This window comes from Macrobrachium nipponense, chromosome 2, assembly GCF_015104395.2.
Source record: "Macrobrachium nipponense isolate FS-2020 chromosome 2, ASM1510439v2, whole genome shotgun sequence".
Lineage (NCBI taxonomy): Eukaryota > Metazoa > Arthropoda > Malacostraca > Decapoda > Palaemonidae > Macrobrachium > Macrobrachium nipponense.
In genome coordinates, this window is record NC_087201.1 from 49,965,304 (window position 1) to 49,980,694 (window position 15,391).

The 15,391-nt window shown below is 37.0% G+C and overlaps 1 protein-coding gene across 2 annotated transcripts in view; it reads right to left on the reverse strand.

Moving 5' to 3' along the window:
- Positions 1-15,391, reverse strand: part of LOC135220563 (dual specificity tyrosine-phosphorylation-regulated kinase 1A-like) — a 174,747-nt gene that overhangs the window by 81,009 nt on the left and 78,347 nt on the right. For both annotated transcript variants that reach the window (XM_064257787.1, XM_064257786.1), the window contains exons 3-4: positions 3,984-4,153; positions 3,479-3,670 (exon numbers count right to left, since the gene is read on the reverse strand). In XM_064257787.1, the coding sequence (XP_064113857.1) occupies positions 3,479-3,670; positions 3,984-4,153 (362 nt within the window). The remainder of the gene's footprint in view (positions 1-3,478; positions 3,671-3,983; positions 4,154-15,391) is intronic.

A 15,391-nucleotide genomic window follows, 5' to 3' on the forward strand; every position in this document is an offset into this window, starting at 1 on the left:
GGCTACTGGTTTTGAACAGTACAGTTAGGTTAATGTTACTGAAGCAGGTAACAAAGGAAGTGTGAGACTAATCACCAGGGTTTCATTGTCATGTGTTTTTGGTGCAAAATAATCAACCTCTCTGCTAAACAAGCTGGTGCAATAGACTACCTTCAGATATAACTGAAGGATTTCATGCAATGTTCCATCAGGAAGAGGAACATCTTTGCATCACGGCCTCAAGGCCGAGTACTTCCACATACCAGTGCCTTCTTGCTTCAAAGAAATTAATTTCATTTGGGCAGAGTAGTGTTCTAGCTTCTAACTGTTTTTCATCCTGACAACTGGATATCCATTTAGTTTTGTCTTAACTGAGTGAAGAAGCATTTGTGGGTAAATCCTTCAAGGCAATGCTATTGTAGTAATTGTTACAATAATTGCTACTATTTTATGGATATAACATATTGATCATGTTAGCTTAAATCATACTATGGTACTGTACTTGTGGCCATGTAGGCTTTTGTTAATTTTAAAAGTTTGCTGCCTATACAGTGATTTAGGTTGTTAATACTAGTAGGTAGTTTGTTTTAAACAGACTGGGAAATCAGAGTTTTTATCATTACTGGGCTACTATTACACAGACCTACACATTACCTGTGCCACAGCGAATTGCAGCTAAGTCTGCTTTTCACCTGTGGAAATGACTCAGAACTACCTGCCATAAGCCAGCCCCTGAAGGAATTAAAGGACACCTTACTAGGTTGCTGGACATGTGTGAAATATTTGTTCTGGCAGAACTATGGCATTGTTTCCATCCCTTTCTGAGCAGAATCCACATTTAGGTCAACACTCTAAAAGCAGTGGATTCTACAAACTACCACTTCATCTCCTCTGATGGCAACGAAGTCTTTCCTTGGGAAAGAGGTCATTGATACACCATATAAAGTGGATATAGCCAATGAAATTTCCATTCGGAATCTGGAAGATCTAGGGAACAATCTTCTACTTTACATGAGACTGATATATTAGATGAGAATCTTGCCTTTCCCAAACAGCACTCATGTGGTGTGGGGACTATGATTGGGTCCACCCAACATCACCTGAAGTGTTTGTAACTTCTAAGGGGTAGTGATTTGTCCAGGTTTTCTATGCTGCCAGGCAGTGGTGATACAATTGCCTTGGCTCAATCAGAAGAATTCTGCTTACTGTACTTTTTATACTGCCAGGCAGTGATGATACACAAATTCTGCTTGCTGTACTTTCTATACTGTCTGGTAGTGGGGATGCAACTGCCTTGGTTTTATCAGTTCATGCAGGCTTCCCTGATACGAAAATTCTGCTTGTTGGACTTGCTGTATTGCCATTCAGTGCTGATACAACTGCCTTGGCCCAATCAGTTCATACAGTCTCCCTGATAGGAAATTCCGCTTACTGTACTTTCTATACTGACCGGCAATGGTGATGTGACTGCCTTGGTTTAATCAGTTCTTGCAGGATTCCCCGATACAAAAATTCTGCTTGTACTTTTTATATTGCCATGCAGTGATAATACAATTGCTTTGGCTCAAAAATTCATGCAGGCTTCCCTGATAGGAAATCCAGCTTACTGTGCTTTCTATACTGCCATGCAGTGATGAGACTGCCTTGGTTCATTAGTTCCCTAATACTTAATTCCACAATACTAAATGGCATTTGATCCCTCCTTCAATAGGAATTCAGAAACTGTTCAAGGAGATGGGTATCATGTCTAGTAATTAAGCAATGAAAGCCAAAGACTCTTCACTTTTGAAACAAGGCATCATATGAAAACAGAACTTCAGAATTTTATGGTGACTGGGGATGAGAGTTTGGCAAAAACAAAGCCATCTGTCTCCACTATGCAAGTATCTGTTAGTGCTAAAAAGCAATGTACAACGCTTATCTTCCCTAAAGAGAGGAAAAAGCTCTCAATGGACATGGCTATCCAGCAATTTGGGACTCCTATGGAAAAAAAACTCACAACAGCCATGGCTGAATTTTATGATAAGCTCGACCTATTAAGGAGCTTCCAGAGTCTTCCAGAATAATCTTCACTGTAGTAACCAAAACACTTAGGTGGACCCTAAAGCGAATAGTACTCTGACTATTTGGAGTGTTGCATTAACGCTTGAAAGTATGCATTAGTTAGTTCCAACATTTTGCTCCCCATACATTCTTACCTCATCTGTTGGGACCTTTATTTAAGTATGTTGTTGGCTGGTCTGTCACAAGGAGCCCTGAGGGACCATGGGAGTAAATCCTCCTTTGAGGAATCACCGCAGAAACCAAAAATACCAAATTCTAAAGCAATTTGTATTTTTCCTAACATACTGACCTAATTTTCACATATGAAGTATTACTCACAACTGGCACATTTTGGTTGCAACTGAACCGTCTCTAAAAACAACAAAATACTATTGTTAGGCCTATGGTTGTATGTGACCTGAGACAGCCTGACTCCTAATCATGTGAGCTAACTCATCCACAGCCATGCTCAACTCCCTATACAGAGAAATCTAAACTACATGGGTGGTGAGAGGAGGGAAAACTTATATACATGAAAGCACAGAATAGTATGTCAAGAAAAATACACATTACTTTAGAATTTGATGTTCCAAATTTACATGAACCTATGTTTTCATATACGTACAGAGCCTCACTCATGATAGTCAGTTGACTCTTCTAGCTCATCAAGAAGTCTCTCTCTAACCTACTGTCCTGTCCTTCTGATCACAACCTTGCATGGGCGTGCACTACTACCATTTTCAAAATTAAAGCTGCTGCATCAGTTGAAGCTGTAACTGTAATTTACTTGGTAAGTTACTTCTAAGAAAATCTAAATTCAAGCTTCATCATCTAAATCAGACATGGACACTGGAAATAATAGCAATAGCTCTTCCATTAGTTTTCATAATCTATAGAAAAAGAACTTTCATTTAATATGATAAATGACTCTGATCTACTATCTCTGTAATTTTTCACCACACTAACCCCAATTTCAAAACCCATATTAAAGGATGAAATAACATTGCTAGTGATCAACTCAATAAGATCCCTCCTTTGTTTTTACATGACTATCCTTTTCAGCAAAGTGGAATTTCAACATCTGATCATATTAACTATACATTAGGAACCCTAATGTACTGTACTGATAAAACAATAGTTAAACTACAAGATGAGATGAAACTTTTAACAAACTTCAATTTCTTAATTCTATTGTCTTCACACTGATCATTTCATCATACACTAAGAGCACAGTACCTGGGTTTGCACTCCCAGTAAAGATGACACAGCTTGGTAGTTGGTTTAAGCTATGATAACATCATGACTAATAAACTAAAATGATAAGAAGAAATAGTATGTTAATGCTGACCTTACCATTTAATCTGGATGTGGATTTTGATGCTAAGGGACATAGCAATAGCTCTTCTGCAATGGGTAGGTGAACTAAAATTAGTAACAAAATGCTATTCAACAATACCTGACCAAAGGAGCCTTTCCCGATTAAGGAGTCAATCTCGTATCTATCTTCAAACTTTTCTCCAGACTTTATGATGTAATCATGGTTATCATCATCATAACCATCGTTGTAGACCTTCCGCTCTTTTTTGTGCATACTTGGAGACTGGCCCTGAGTTTGCTGGGCTCTCTTCTTCTTTTTCGCATAGTAAACCTATTAGGAACAACAAATAATGAATTAAAAACAAAGTATAACAAAATTTTCATAAAAATAATTTGGAAATTGACATTACAAATACATTGTATGAAATTTGTGTTATCAAATATAGTACAAGAGTTCAATACGGAGAAAAACAAGAAAGTTCTTAGCATTCTGAATAAATGATCCAAAAACAAGTCTTTTACGTATTACACATGCAGACTGATAGCACAATTTCATGAAAATTGAATTATAATACAAAAAGATTTTTCAACTTTAATGCAGTTGCATTCTAAAAAAAAAAAAAAATGATAAAACAAATACTTACTTCATTAATGTGCTTATACGTTTTGATGAGATCGACCGAAAGTTTCCGTAAGGGGCCCTGTGCTGGGTCTCTATACCTTCTCTCTGCAGGAGAACGGTGTATTGCCTGTAGTGGGACTGACTTGTAGGCACCTCCACCGCCAACTGCAGCCTGGCTCCCACCTACCGAACCTGAATATGTAAACCTCAAATTAGGCCTCATGTTCAAAGGGAAAAGGACTTTAATATATACAGTACTAACATCATATCTGACCTCTTACACCAGGATAAAGCACCTGGTATGGAAACCAACATTATATGAATAAAGCTATAATCCATGATAACATGACATAGTCTATTTTGTGGACTATGCAAGCACACTTCAGTTCAAAACTCCAAAGGCAACTGAACTTTTCAGGAATCCTATGCAAAAAAGCTAGGGCATTACAGTCGGTAGAGTGTATGTATAGGGATTGGATTATGAAGGCTTTTCATCGAATATCCATGGGTGACCAATTCTAAGACATGCCATTATTACTTTTGTCTATCATTTTGATATAATGAAATCCATACTCCAACAATCGACTTGACTTGTTTCAATTTGTAGGTATCAATTTCACTTCTCCACATATTCTGCCATTTATTGATTATAATAATAATGGAGTTTAGAAGGGTTATAAAATTACTGAAGGAAAATCTTTGACTGTCCTAGTAAATGCAACTACTTTGGTTATCAGGTCACCAATCAATTAATTGTAAAGTAGAACTGTGTGGCTAAAGATATAATTGAGAATTTAAAAATGATGGCAGAGGTACTGCTATAAATAAAGAAAAGCACAATTGAGAGAAGGGGATGTATCATAAAGATCATACATTACAGTAAATAGAGTCAAAGGTGGTTACATGGTACTATAAAATTTCAGTTAAAATTACTGAAATTTCATTGGTTTCTTGTAACCTGCTCTGTTGTATTAAAGAACTAGAAAATGTATGAAAAAACTGAAACAGTATTCTAAGGCATACCTTTCCCAAACTATTTAAAGCATGTGACACTAGTTTGAAACATTATATATGTAGTTAGTTAAAAGAGAAGAGAACACAAACATTTTTTTCACTTATCGTGGCTATACAGAGTTCCAAATATATTCAATTTAACCACTCCTTAAACTACAGGCAGTCCCCGGGTTATGTCATTCAGAGTTCACATCAATTTTCAAATACATTAAACAAAAAAATCAGTTCCAGGTTACAGCAGATGTTCTGAGGTTACATAGTCCTTTTATGCCATGATAGAACAGTAAAAGTTCATACTACAGCTACAAAATTTGGTGGTTTTTGAATGCATACCAAATAAGAATGCAAGTAAAATACTGTAAAGTGCACCCAGAGATTCAAGATAAGGCTGTGCTCATTTTATTTCTCATTCTTATAATTATTCTTGCCACATTCTGGATTATGTCATATTCTAGGTTACAGCACAGCGTCTGAACAGAACCCTCGCTGTAACTTGGGGCCTCCATACCTTGATTAACTATAGTTTTCTTTCAAGTCCACAGTCTTCAATTAACTATAGTTTGCTTGCAAGTCAACAGTCTTCAATAAAGTTCAATTTGTGTAAAATTTATTTATCTGGTACAAGAAATGTATGCTCATCAAATTCCTCACAAAGGCAAATATTAACTCCCCTTATGAGCAACAGGAAACCATAACTATGAACACTACCCTACTTATTCAACTCAATCTATGATGAGTACCCATTTTTTAATTTCCCATTTTACAAAGTACTAAATTTTGAATGTTGCTTGAATCTTAATTTTTTCTTTTTACCATTCTAACATTCAAAGTAATTCCTTAAAATACTGTATGAATTAAAAAAAAAAACACTAAATACAGAAAATGGGTATTCATCACAGGCTGAGTTAAATTGAGACGATAGAAATAAGTAGGAATATTTTTAAGAGTATGAACAAACATTCTTGTGATTAAGAGAAGAATACAATACTAGTTAATCACGAGAATACTCTAGATCAGAGAAGGGGGTTAAAGGAACATGTTCTCCTTGGTCTATAAGAAAAATAAATAAATGAATAGAAAGAGGAAGATATGGAAATGCACATGGTATAATACAAACAATTCATAAAATTTTCTGTACCTTCCACGGAAAGTTTAAATTGAATACCATTTCCATTCTTACCTCTTCTCAAAACTATTATATGTTTTTTCTATTTGTTTTATGTTTATTTTGTAAAATTACATTTAGTATAGTTCATGATATAAAAAATGAGCTAAAATCAGTAACAAATTCTGAGTATATTTATGGCAAAATACAGTGGTACCTCGAGATACGAAATTAATCCATTCCGAGGCGGCCTTCGTATCATGAGCTTTACGTATCTTGGACCGCATTTTACATGTAAAATGGCTAATCCATTCCAAGCCCTCCAAAAACACCCCAGTAAATTTCATAATAAAGCTAAATTAACCTATAAACAATGAAATACTAAAACAATTTGGACCATTCAATACCTAACTTAATAAGTACTGCTAATATACCTGTAATAAAGTGTATTAGTGTACATGGTATACAAGAAATACTGTACGTAAATGCGTACGTATGTAGTAAAATGTGGAAGCTTGCCTTTCGAGTGAGGCTATCTCCGAAAGTGGTGACAGAGGAGGAGGACAAACGGTAGATACGTAAGTACACTTAACTTTACGAAACACATAAAAAAATGTAAGGAAAACATAAACTAAACTTTATGAAACACATTAACAAAACTGTAACACTTAACTTTACAAAAAACAAAAATTATTTTTTTTTTTAAACATTTTTTTTTACTTTTTTATACTTTACTTTTTTTTTTTTTTTTTTACAAAATTTCAAGTTCTTCACCACTTTTAACTTTTTGTTTTTTCTTAGTATCACTTGGTTCTTCCTTTTTGCTTACTACTCCTACTAAGGCCTCTTTAAAAAATAACTATCCAAGGAAGATTGCTTCTGCTTGCTTTTGACAATGTTCCTGAAACGACTCGGGAAAACGTCATCGAACTGTGCAAGCATACAACCTGTGTAAGCCTTTTCAAGGTGTCTTTTCTACGAATGATTGCACCTTATGAAAAGCAGCTAGAGCATCCTTAATTTCTGCCATTGTCATAGAGTCGTTGTCCTCCTCCACGCCGCTGCTAGAGAACTCCTCTTGAACGAAGTTATGTTGCATGGCCTCCAACTCCAGGTCATCCGTCGTAAGCTCCTCTTGGTGCTCCTCGAGAAGGTCATTGATGCCGTCCTCGTCGACAACCAGCCCCATGGACTTGCCGAGTGCAACGATCTCGTCAAGATCTGGTTGCGAAACAGTTTCAGGATCGTCAACTGTTTCTGTATCTGCAGCACCAGCTTCGCCCACGTCGAATCCCTTGAAGTCTCGGGCGGATACGGCATCAGGTCAGTTTCCTCCATGAGGAATTCAAGGTTCGCCTCGAAACCTCCTGCCAAGCTTGGTCGATGAGTCAGATGCATATTACAATATCGAAATGCTCCTTCCAAAATTCACGCAAGGTGTGGTTTGTGGTATCGTTGATGTCGAAACATCTCTTACAGCTTCTTGAAGTTCGATATCACTTGCTGGCCCATGGGCTGGAGGAGAGGGGTGGTGTTAGGCGGAAGATAAAGAACCTTGATAAAGGAATACTCCGCTAAGATATCTTCCTCGAAGCCAGGAGGGTGAGCAGGGGCATTGTCCAACACCAGCAGGCATTTCAGAGGGAGGCGCTTCTCTTCCAAGAATTTCTTCACTGTCGGGCCGAAACACAGATTTACCCTCTCAGTGAACAAAAGCCTCGTTACCCAGGCTTTCGCATTTGCCCTCCACATCACTGGAAGCTTCTCCTTAAGCATTTTGTGGGCCTTGAAGGCTCGAGGAGTCTCCGAATGATAGACAAGTAGGGGCTTCACCTTGCAATCCCCACTGGCATTCGAACAAAGTGCGAGCGTATGCCTGTCTTTCATAGTCTTATGCCCGGGTAGCTTCTTCTCTTCCTCCGTGATGTACGTCCAACGAGGCCTTTTTTTCCAAAAAAGGCCAGTCTCATCACAGTTGAAGACTTGCTGAGAACTGTAGCCTTCCTTGATCATCTGAGAACTGTAGCCTTCCTTGATCATCATCTCGTCGAATGTCTATTTAAAGGCTTCGGCCGCTTTCGTGACCGAGCTGGCCGCCTCCCCATGCTGCACCACCGAATGGATGCCAGTCCGTTTACGGAATTTCTCGAACCACCCTTGCGAAGGCTTGAAGTCTGGGGTTGGCGTTGATGTCCCTTCTCCTCCATCGTCTTCGGCCTGGGCAATCAAATCGCCGAAAATAGCGCTGGCCTTGTGGGAGATTGCCGTCTCCGTTATCGTATCGCCAGCCTTTCCATTTCATCGTGCACGTGGGTCCTCTTGCTGAACAAAATAGTCACGCCCTTGGAAGGTGTAGCTGCTTTAAGATGGCATCCTTCTGCTTAAGGATGGTGCCTATTGTCGACGGATTTCGGCCGTATTCCTTAGTGATCACACTCAATCACATACCAGCTTCATACTTCTTGATAATCTCCATCTTCGTCTCCAAAGAGAGCATCCTCTTCTTTCCGTGAATTTCAAGTTTCTTGGGACCCATGATTACGTATATACTGTACGTAATTATGTTATGTAGTACGTATACGTATGTAGTAAAGTTCTCACACAACACGATAAAGTATACTACAACGAAATCACTAACGAATTTACATTAATAAACAAAATCGTTAAACGAACGAATACCGTGTGCAAATAGAAACGATGCTGCTACTGAGTGGTCGAAAAAGCACGCCGCTACATAGATGCATCATGGGAGGGATGCTGACCAATAGGAGAGAAGGATCTCATGGCGGTGACTAGCATCAGGAACCAACGGGAGGGCGGGAGGATGGTGGCGAGTCTACTCAGTTGGCAGCGCTCGAGTTTCAAAATTGTTATCGGTGGTCCGGGCGAATCTCGGACTTTACAGCAACAACCTTTCGTATCTTGAACAATTTTCGTATGTAGAGCCGTAAAATTTTTCGTATTTGCTTTCGTACCTTGAGTTTTTCGTAAGTTGAGCCTTTCGTATCTTGAGGTACCACTGTACTATTTAAGAGATCTATTTAAGTAATGTACTGAGAGGGCAAGATGCAGTTCCCTCTAGTGAGTTGTACATGTTTGTTCTAATATCTTTTTGTACTGTACTTTGCAACATTACAACAGCAAAACCCTGAGTATTTCTATGAGCAAACACTATATACAAGATGTCCTGGGAATGGGTGGTGCAGTACATTCCCCAAGAAATTTCAAGTTAAACTGATTTCCCCCTATCCTAGCATCGCCGTAAGTCATTTATAGCCGATTCAAGTAATTTGAACATTTTCCTGCAAAATTTGTTCAAACTGTATGCCGTGAAATATAGATTATCACTTGAGGTGTGCCAGATCAAAAGAACAGCTATTATTATGCCTTGCATGAACATGTCTGACCTGTAAGGGTTAACATGGCAAAGCTTGCCCAACACAACCATTCAAAAGTGTTTACTAAAACTATTCGTGTTGACTTTAGCACATACTAAAAAGAAGACCTGGGGAACATGAGGCTGAAGCATCACCACTATATGGCTATATATATGGTTGCAATAAGTATGGAAAGCGCAACCCTGAGTGCTGTAAAATTTCATGAGTGCTGGTCCAGTATGGATAACACATGAGACCCAAGGGATGATCATACCCTCTACTCATTCCTCAACCCTATATCTTAAGTAAGATGTCCTTATGAATGGTTCAGATTATCTTTGCCAATGGGAGAAGGTAACCACAAGTGATCAGCACCACAGAAATACTGTGGTAAACAAGAAACTGACCCAAGAGAAAGGGTCATAACATCTTAGCATAAAGTTATACATAAGGAATAAACTCCTATTGTCATCTGACCCCGTGAACTTTACAAAATTTTGACCACTAACATAGTCACTGTTCAACAAAATTGAAATCTTAAGCTATACTTGAACATTATACATTAATTTAAACATTTTTATAAACATTTTTATTAGGAAACAGGAAATCTGATAACAAAAATCTAAATGGCCTTGAATTCTAAATGTTTTAGGTCAAGGTCAAAAGATGTCTGATGTCATTTTGAAACAAAACACCAAATTTTTCAAAAAGTGTCTTAATATAATGCTTCTTAAATAAAAGCCCATTTAAAAACAATAACATGGAGCCGAGCAACAAAGTTTGTTGTCTAAATGACAAATTTTGAATCTATTTGTATTTTTCATAACTAACAAACCTTTGGTCTTAACGTAGGGGAATTTCTCTGGTGCCTACTAGAGTTGATACATATGTAGTGGTTTGCAATACGTATACTAACAATCTTAACTGTCACATGGCTGCCACAAAGGGTTTGTTCTTCATAAATACATTAGATTTTATTCAATAAAATTACACCTTAAAAATTCAATGACTGAACAATCTGATAACGTCTGGTTTATAAAACGTCACAGTTCTTGCTGATTGATAACTCCAATTACATGAACTGCTTAAATGTAAGGGTTGCCTTAGATTCTAGAATTTGGGGCAATGGAACTGTTGTAAGTATGTGTGTATATTTGTTTGTTTGATATTTCTATTGTTTGCCCATCTGTTACTTCCTTCTCCATTGTTTTCTTCAATAAATGTACCTTATTCTGTGAGTCTAGCTTTGCAGGTTAATGGCCTTCTAGGGTTGTTCTACAAGAATGTTTGTTTGAACAATGTAACAAGAAAATTATACTGATATCTTTTGAAACAATCTACTGAAAAAATTCAAGCACACAGACACAGTTGCTCTACCTTTATCTTAGCCTGTCTTCCATATACAAATAAAGCATGTTTCGGATTCAAAGGTCAGTTTAACCATTGGTCAATTCTTTACAGGCAAACCATTCTTGATGTTGGATATTCTTGCAAGTAATGAGTGGGTTTTCCATGACCTCCAAATATCAGAGACCAAATCCATTTAATGAATATGGTAAATCAGAAGTTCCCTTTTTACAACTAAAGAAACAAATCTCAATGACTGCAGAAGGAATACACAACTCTTCACAGGAATATCAAAATTACAAAATTTCACAAGCAAATTAATTGACAATGATTATCAATAACTGGTATGAATTCCCAAATCTAGAGCTACACCAGCAAGAAATATAGTAGCGCTCCTATTATGAAACACTGACAACATTAAATACAATGCATCACATCAAGACATCAATCTCTCACCTAGATATCATTATCTTATCATATTAGATCTTTAATCAGACTGTACACCATATATTTTCATCATTCTTTCTTGTAAGAGCTAAGAACAATTTGCACTCAAGTGTTCTCCTACAGAATCTAGGCAGACTTTATAAAATCATACACCTATTAAGATCCTCAGGTACAATTTCTGCAATGCAGCCATAGGTAACTTTTACAAAGTTGCTTTGTACATGAGCTGACTTTTTTCTTCCCTCTCCTACTACCCAGCTGTTGAATTTGTTTGATATCCTTACTTACTTACTTACTTCACACACACACAAAACACACACACACAACAAATTCTGATTTTAACAGCTTCTTCAATGGCACTGATGGCAACCCTTAGGAAGGGAGGAATACAGTTGGATTCACTCATGGAGATTATATCAAAACACTTAAAATGCTGATTTAATGACTATCTAATTAATGTAAAATAAAATAAAAAAAATAAATATATTACAGCCAGCTTTGCTTTTGCTTGTAAGGATGAATGGCAAAACTCCTTGCATGACCTGAATAATCGATCTACATATTACATATTTATCCCTGTCATGGATAACAATTACTGTACATTTTTTAAGGTGATTTAACTTCCTATTCTGAATATTTAAACTCATTACAAACACAAAAATAGTACAACTTTTAAAAATATCGTAATTAAACTAAGATGATTGATCTTTTGTTTCCAAATTTTGACATTTGTTGTCAATTATATTTTGGACAGTCACACATAAATTTGCAACAGTTCGTGTTGCTTTACATTCTGCTATTAAAAAAATAATAAAAAACGTCAATGGGTCATGTGGGCTATTAATCAATAAACAATATTAATGGGTTAATCAAGAGTGACAAATTCTAAAAGTCAAAATTCATTGTCTTGTTCCTCATGATATGATGAATTCCATATTTCAAATTTATCTGTTTTACTTTGTTACTGTCAAGTTCATTTCTCCATACATTCTACCATTTATTGACCAAGTATTTTAGAGATATTAAATAATCACAAAACTACTCTACACCTACATGTAATCTTATCACAATAGTTACAGAGATGACTGCTTTACTGGGCTTATTTCCTTTATGGGCAGGAGTCCAACACATTTCTGCACTTTTACCATCTTCACATAATTTGTGAGGTATATATTGAATTTGTTGTGTAAGGCTATTTTTGTGTTAAAATTCTCAAAGGTTCTAGAGCACTTTGAAAATCCTTGAACACTACAAACTTCAGTGGTGTTATTTCCCAAACTATTCAATGGCTGTCTAGTATATTGACCATAATTCTGCTGTGAAGAACATGAATCTATATGCAAGGAAAATTTGAAAATTTTCTTGGGTGATAATAGCTTCAAATATTCCATCTGATGGAGACTTAGACCCTTCAAAGTATATTGCTTATTGTGATTTTGACATCCTGTGTGTTCTGTAAGCTGTTCATGTTCTAGGGTATGGGTGTACTTCTAAAAAAATATTTCAATTGTGTACAATCCAAGGAGGAGGTATTTATATCTCTATTAATAGAGGAAGTTCTAGTAGAGTATAGCATTTTTTGATTGATTCACTGATTATGAAATCTATGTCTTGAAGACTGAGCGCCGGATCCCATCAGGATTATTCATTGCCATGATGAAGATGAAATATATAAATTAATGATTAACAATAAATATGTGAATGATAACATATAAGTAAAATTCAGAGTTCAAAAATGAGTGTAAAAAATGAAGAATGATAATGGATAAAACTAATAAAAATTAACAGCTGTATAAGTTAACGGCTATATGGTTTTACGGCGCTTGCCTAGCGACACTGTTAACTGGCTTTTCGGTGCTGATTTCTGGTTAGCAGCCCTGATATCCAGTTAACAGCCCCAATTTCTAGTTAAGAGCAGCGCCAATCTCTGGTTAATGGCGCTGATATTCGGTTAGTGGTGCTGCTAAGCAGGTTTTTGGTGGTTATTGCTGATTTTCAGTTGGCACCGACTTTCAGTTAACAGCATCGGCTGGGAATGGAAACGCCCCGCTGTTAACCGAGGGCTGCCAGTATAAAAATAAATATGACTAAAATCTTTACTAAATGTACTCAAAATCATATCTCAATACAATAACCAGATTCTTTCAGATAACACAATGTTTACCTCAACACCATTAAAAGTTCCAAAATGGTCTTCCAAGCTGTTAAGTACTTTGTCCTAAGGCGATTAAATCCAGGACAGTGCACCAGCATGTGCTCAATGGATAGCTGACCATCACAATAAACACAAACTGGGGCAATGCCTCCTTCTAAAATATAACTATGAGTGAGGCTGGCATGGCCTATCCTAAGCCATGTTACGATGATCTTGAATCTTCTTCTCTGGTAAAAACCTGAACTTCAAAAATCAATACTTTTCTAATATTTGTGTACATCCTGTTTGTGGATAAAATGGAGGAAGTCCATCTCTGCTGCTATTTCTTAAGAATGTAGCTTCTAATAACTGAACACATATCCAAAAGTGGCACTTTAATAGTTAAAAAATCATATCTTGCAGCATCCATTGCTCACTATCAGCCAGTTTGTTCCATTCTATACCAGTGTATCCAGGAATCCAACAAAACTTAACTGATTTCTGACAAACAGAAAGATAAAAAAGCTGAGATGAAAGCAGAATGTAGTGTTTTGCCTGCATGAAATTTCGTTTTTTAAATATTTTTACAGTTATTAAAGATGGAACATCAACAGAGATAAAATACTCTCTTGTGTACAGTTTGTGTGTGATAATCATAGTCAACCAAACTTGTAATGAAATATGGTACAATAATTCAGCCTAAGCAAAATATATGGCAACAATATCTCTGGGATCTGTTATGATACTCATAATTTTTTTTTTTTTTTTAATGTTTATGATACAGTATGTAATTGATATTATTTTAATTAAAAAAGATATGTACAGCCCAGTACTACTAGACTGTACATATCCTTTTTAATATATATATATATATACAGTGGCACCTTGAGATACGAAAGGCCCAACTTACGAAAAACTCGAGATACGAAAGCAAATACAAGAATTTTTGCGGCTCCACATACGAAAATTGTTCAAGATACGAAAGGTTGTTGCTGTAAAGTCCGAGATTCGCCCGGACTACCGATAACAATTTTATAACTTGCGCGCCGCCAACTGAGTAGACTCGCCACCATCCTCCCGCTCTCCCATTGGTTCCTGATGCTAGTCACCGACATGAGATCCTTTTCTCCTATTGGTCAGCATCTCTGCCATGATGCATCTACGTAGCGGTGTGCTCTTTCGGCCACTTCACAGCATCATCGGTATCGTACGCATGCGGTATTCGTTCGTTCTATATGATTTCGTTTATTAACATAAATTCATTAGTGATTTCGTTGTAGTATACTTTATCGTGTTGTGTGTGAGAACTTTACTACATACATATACAGTGGTCCCCCCGTATTCGCGGGGGATGCATACCAGACCCCCCCGTGAATAGTTAGAACCCGCGAATGTTTGGAACCCCTATGAAAATGCTAAAAACAGCCTATTTTGTTAGTTAAAACTCAAGAAAAACCCACTAAAAATTTTCATTCTTGGTTTTTTAATAGTTTTATCACAAAAAGTGCATTTTATGATGAAATTCATCAAAAAAGCCAGGAATTTGTGGATATTTATCATAGAAAAATACCGCGAATGCGCATATTTTCCGCGAATAATGCAGGGAAACGTTCCCCAGAGAAATCTGCGAATGTGTGAATCCGCGAATCTGGAGAACGCGAATACGGGGGGTCCACTGTACGTACTACATAACATAATTACGTACAGTATATACGTAGTCATGGGTCCCAAGAAACTTGAAATTCACGGAAAGAAGAGGATGCTTTCTTTGGAAACGAAGATGGAGATTATCAAGAAGTATGAAGCTGGTATGCGATTGAGTGTGATCACCACGGAATACGGCCGAAATCCGTCGACAATTGGCACCATCCTTAAGCAGAAGGATGTCATCAAAGCAGCTACACCTTCCAAGGGCGTGACTATTTTGTCCAGCAAGAGGACCCACGTGCACGATGAAATGGAAAGGCCTCTTCTTGTCTGGATAAAAGACAAAGAAATCGCTGGCG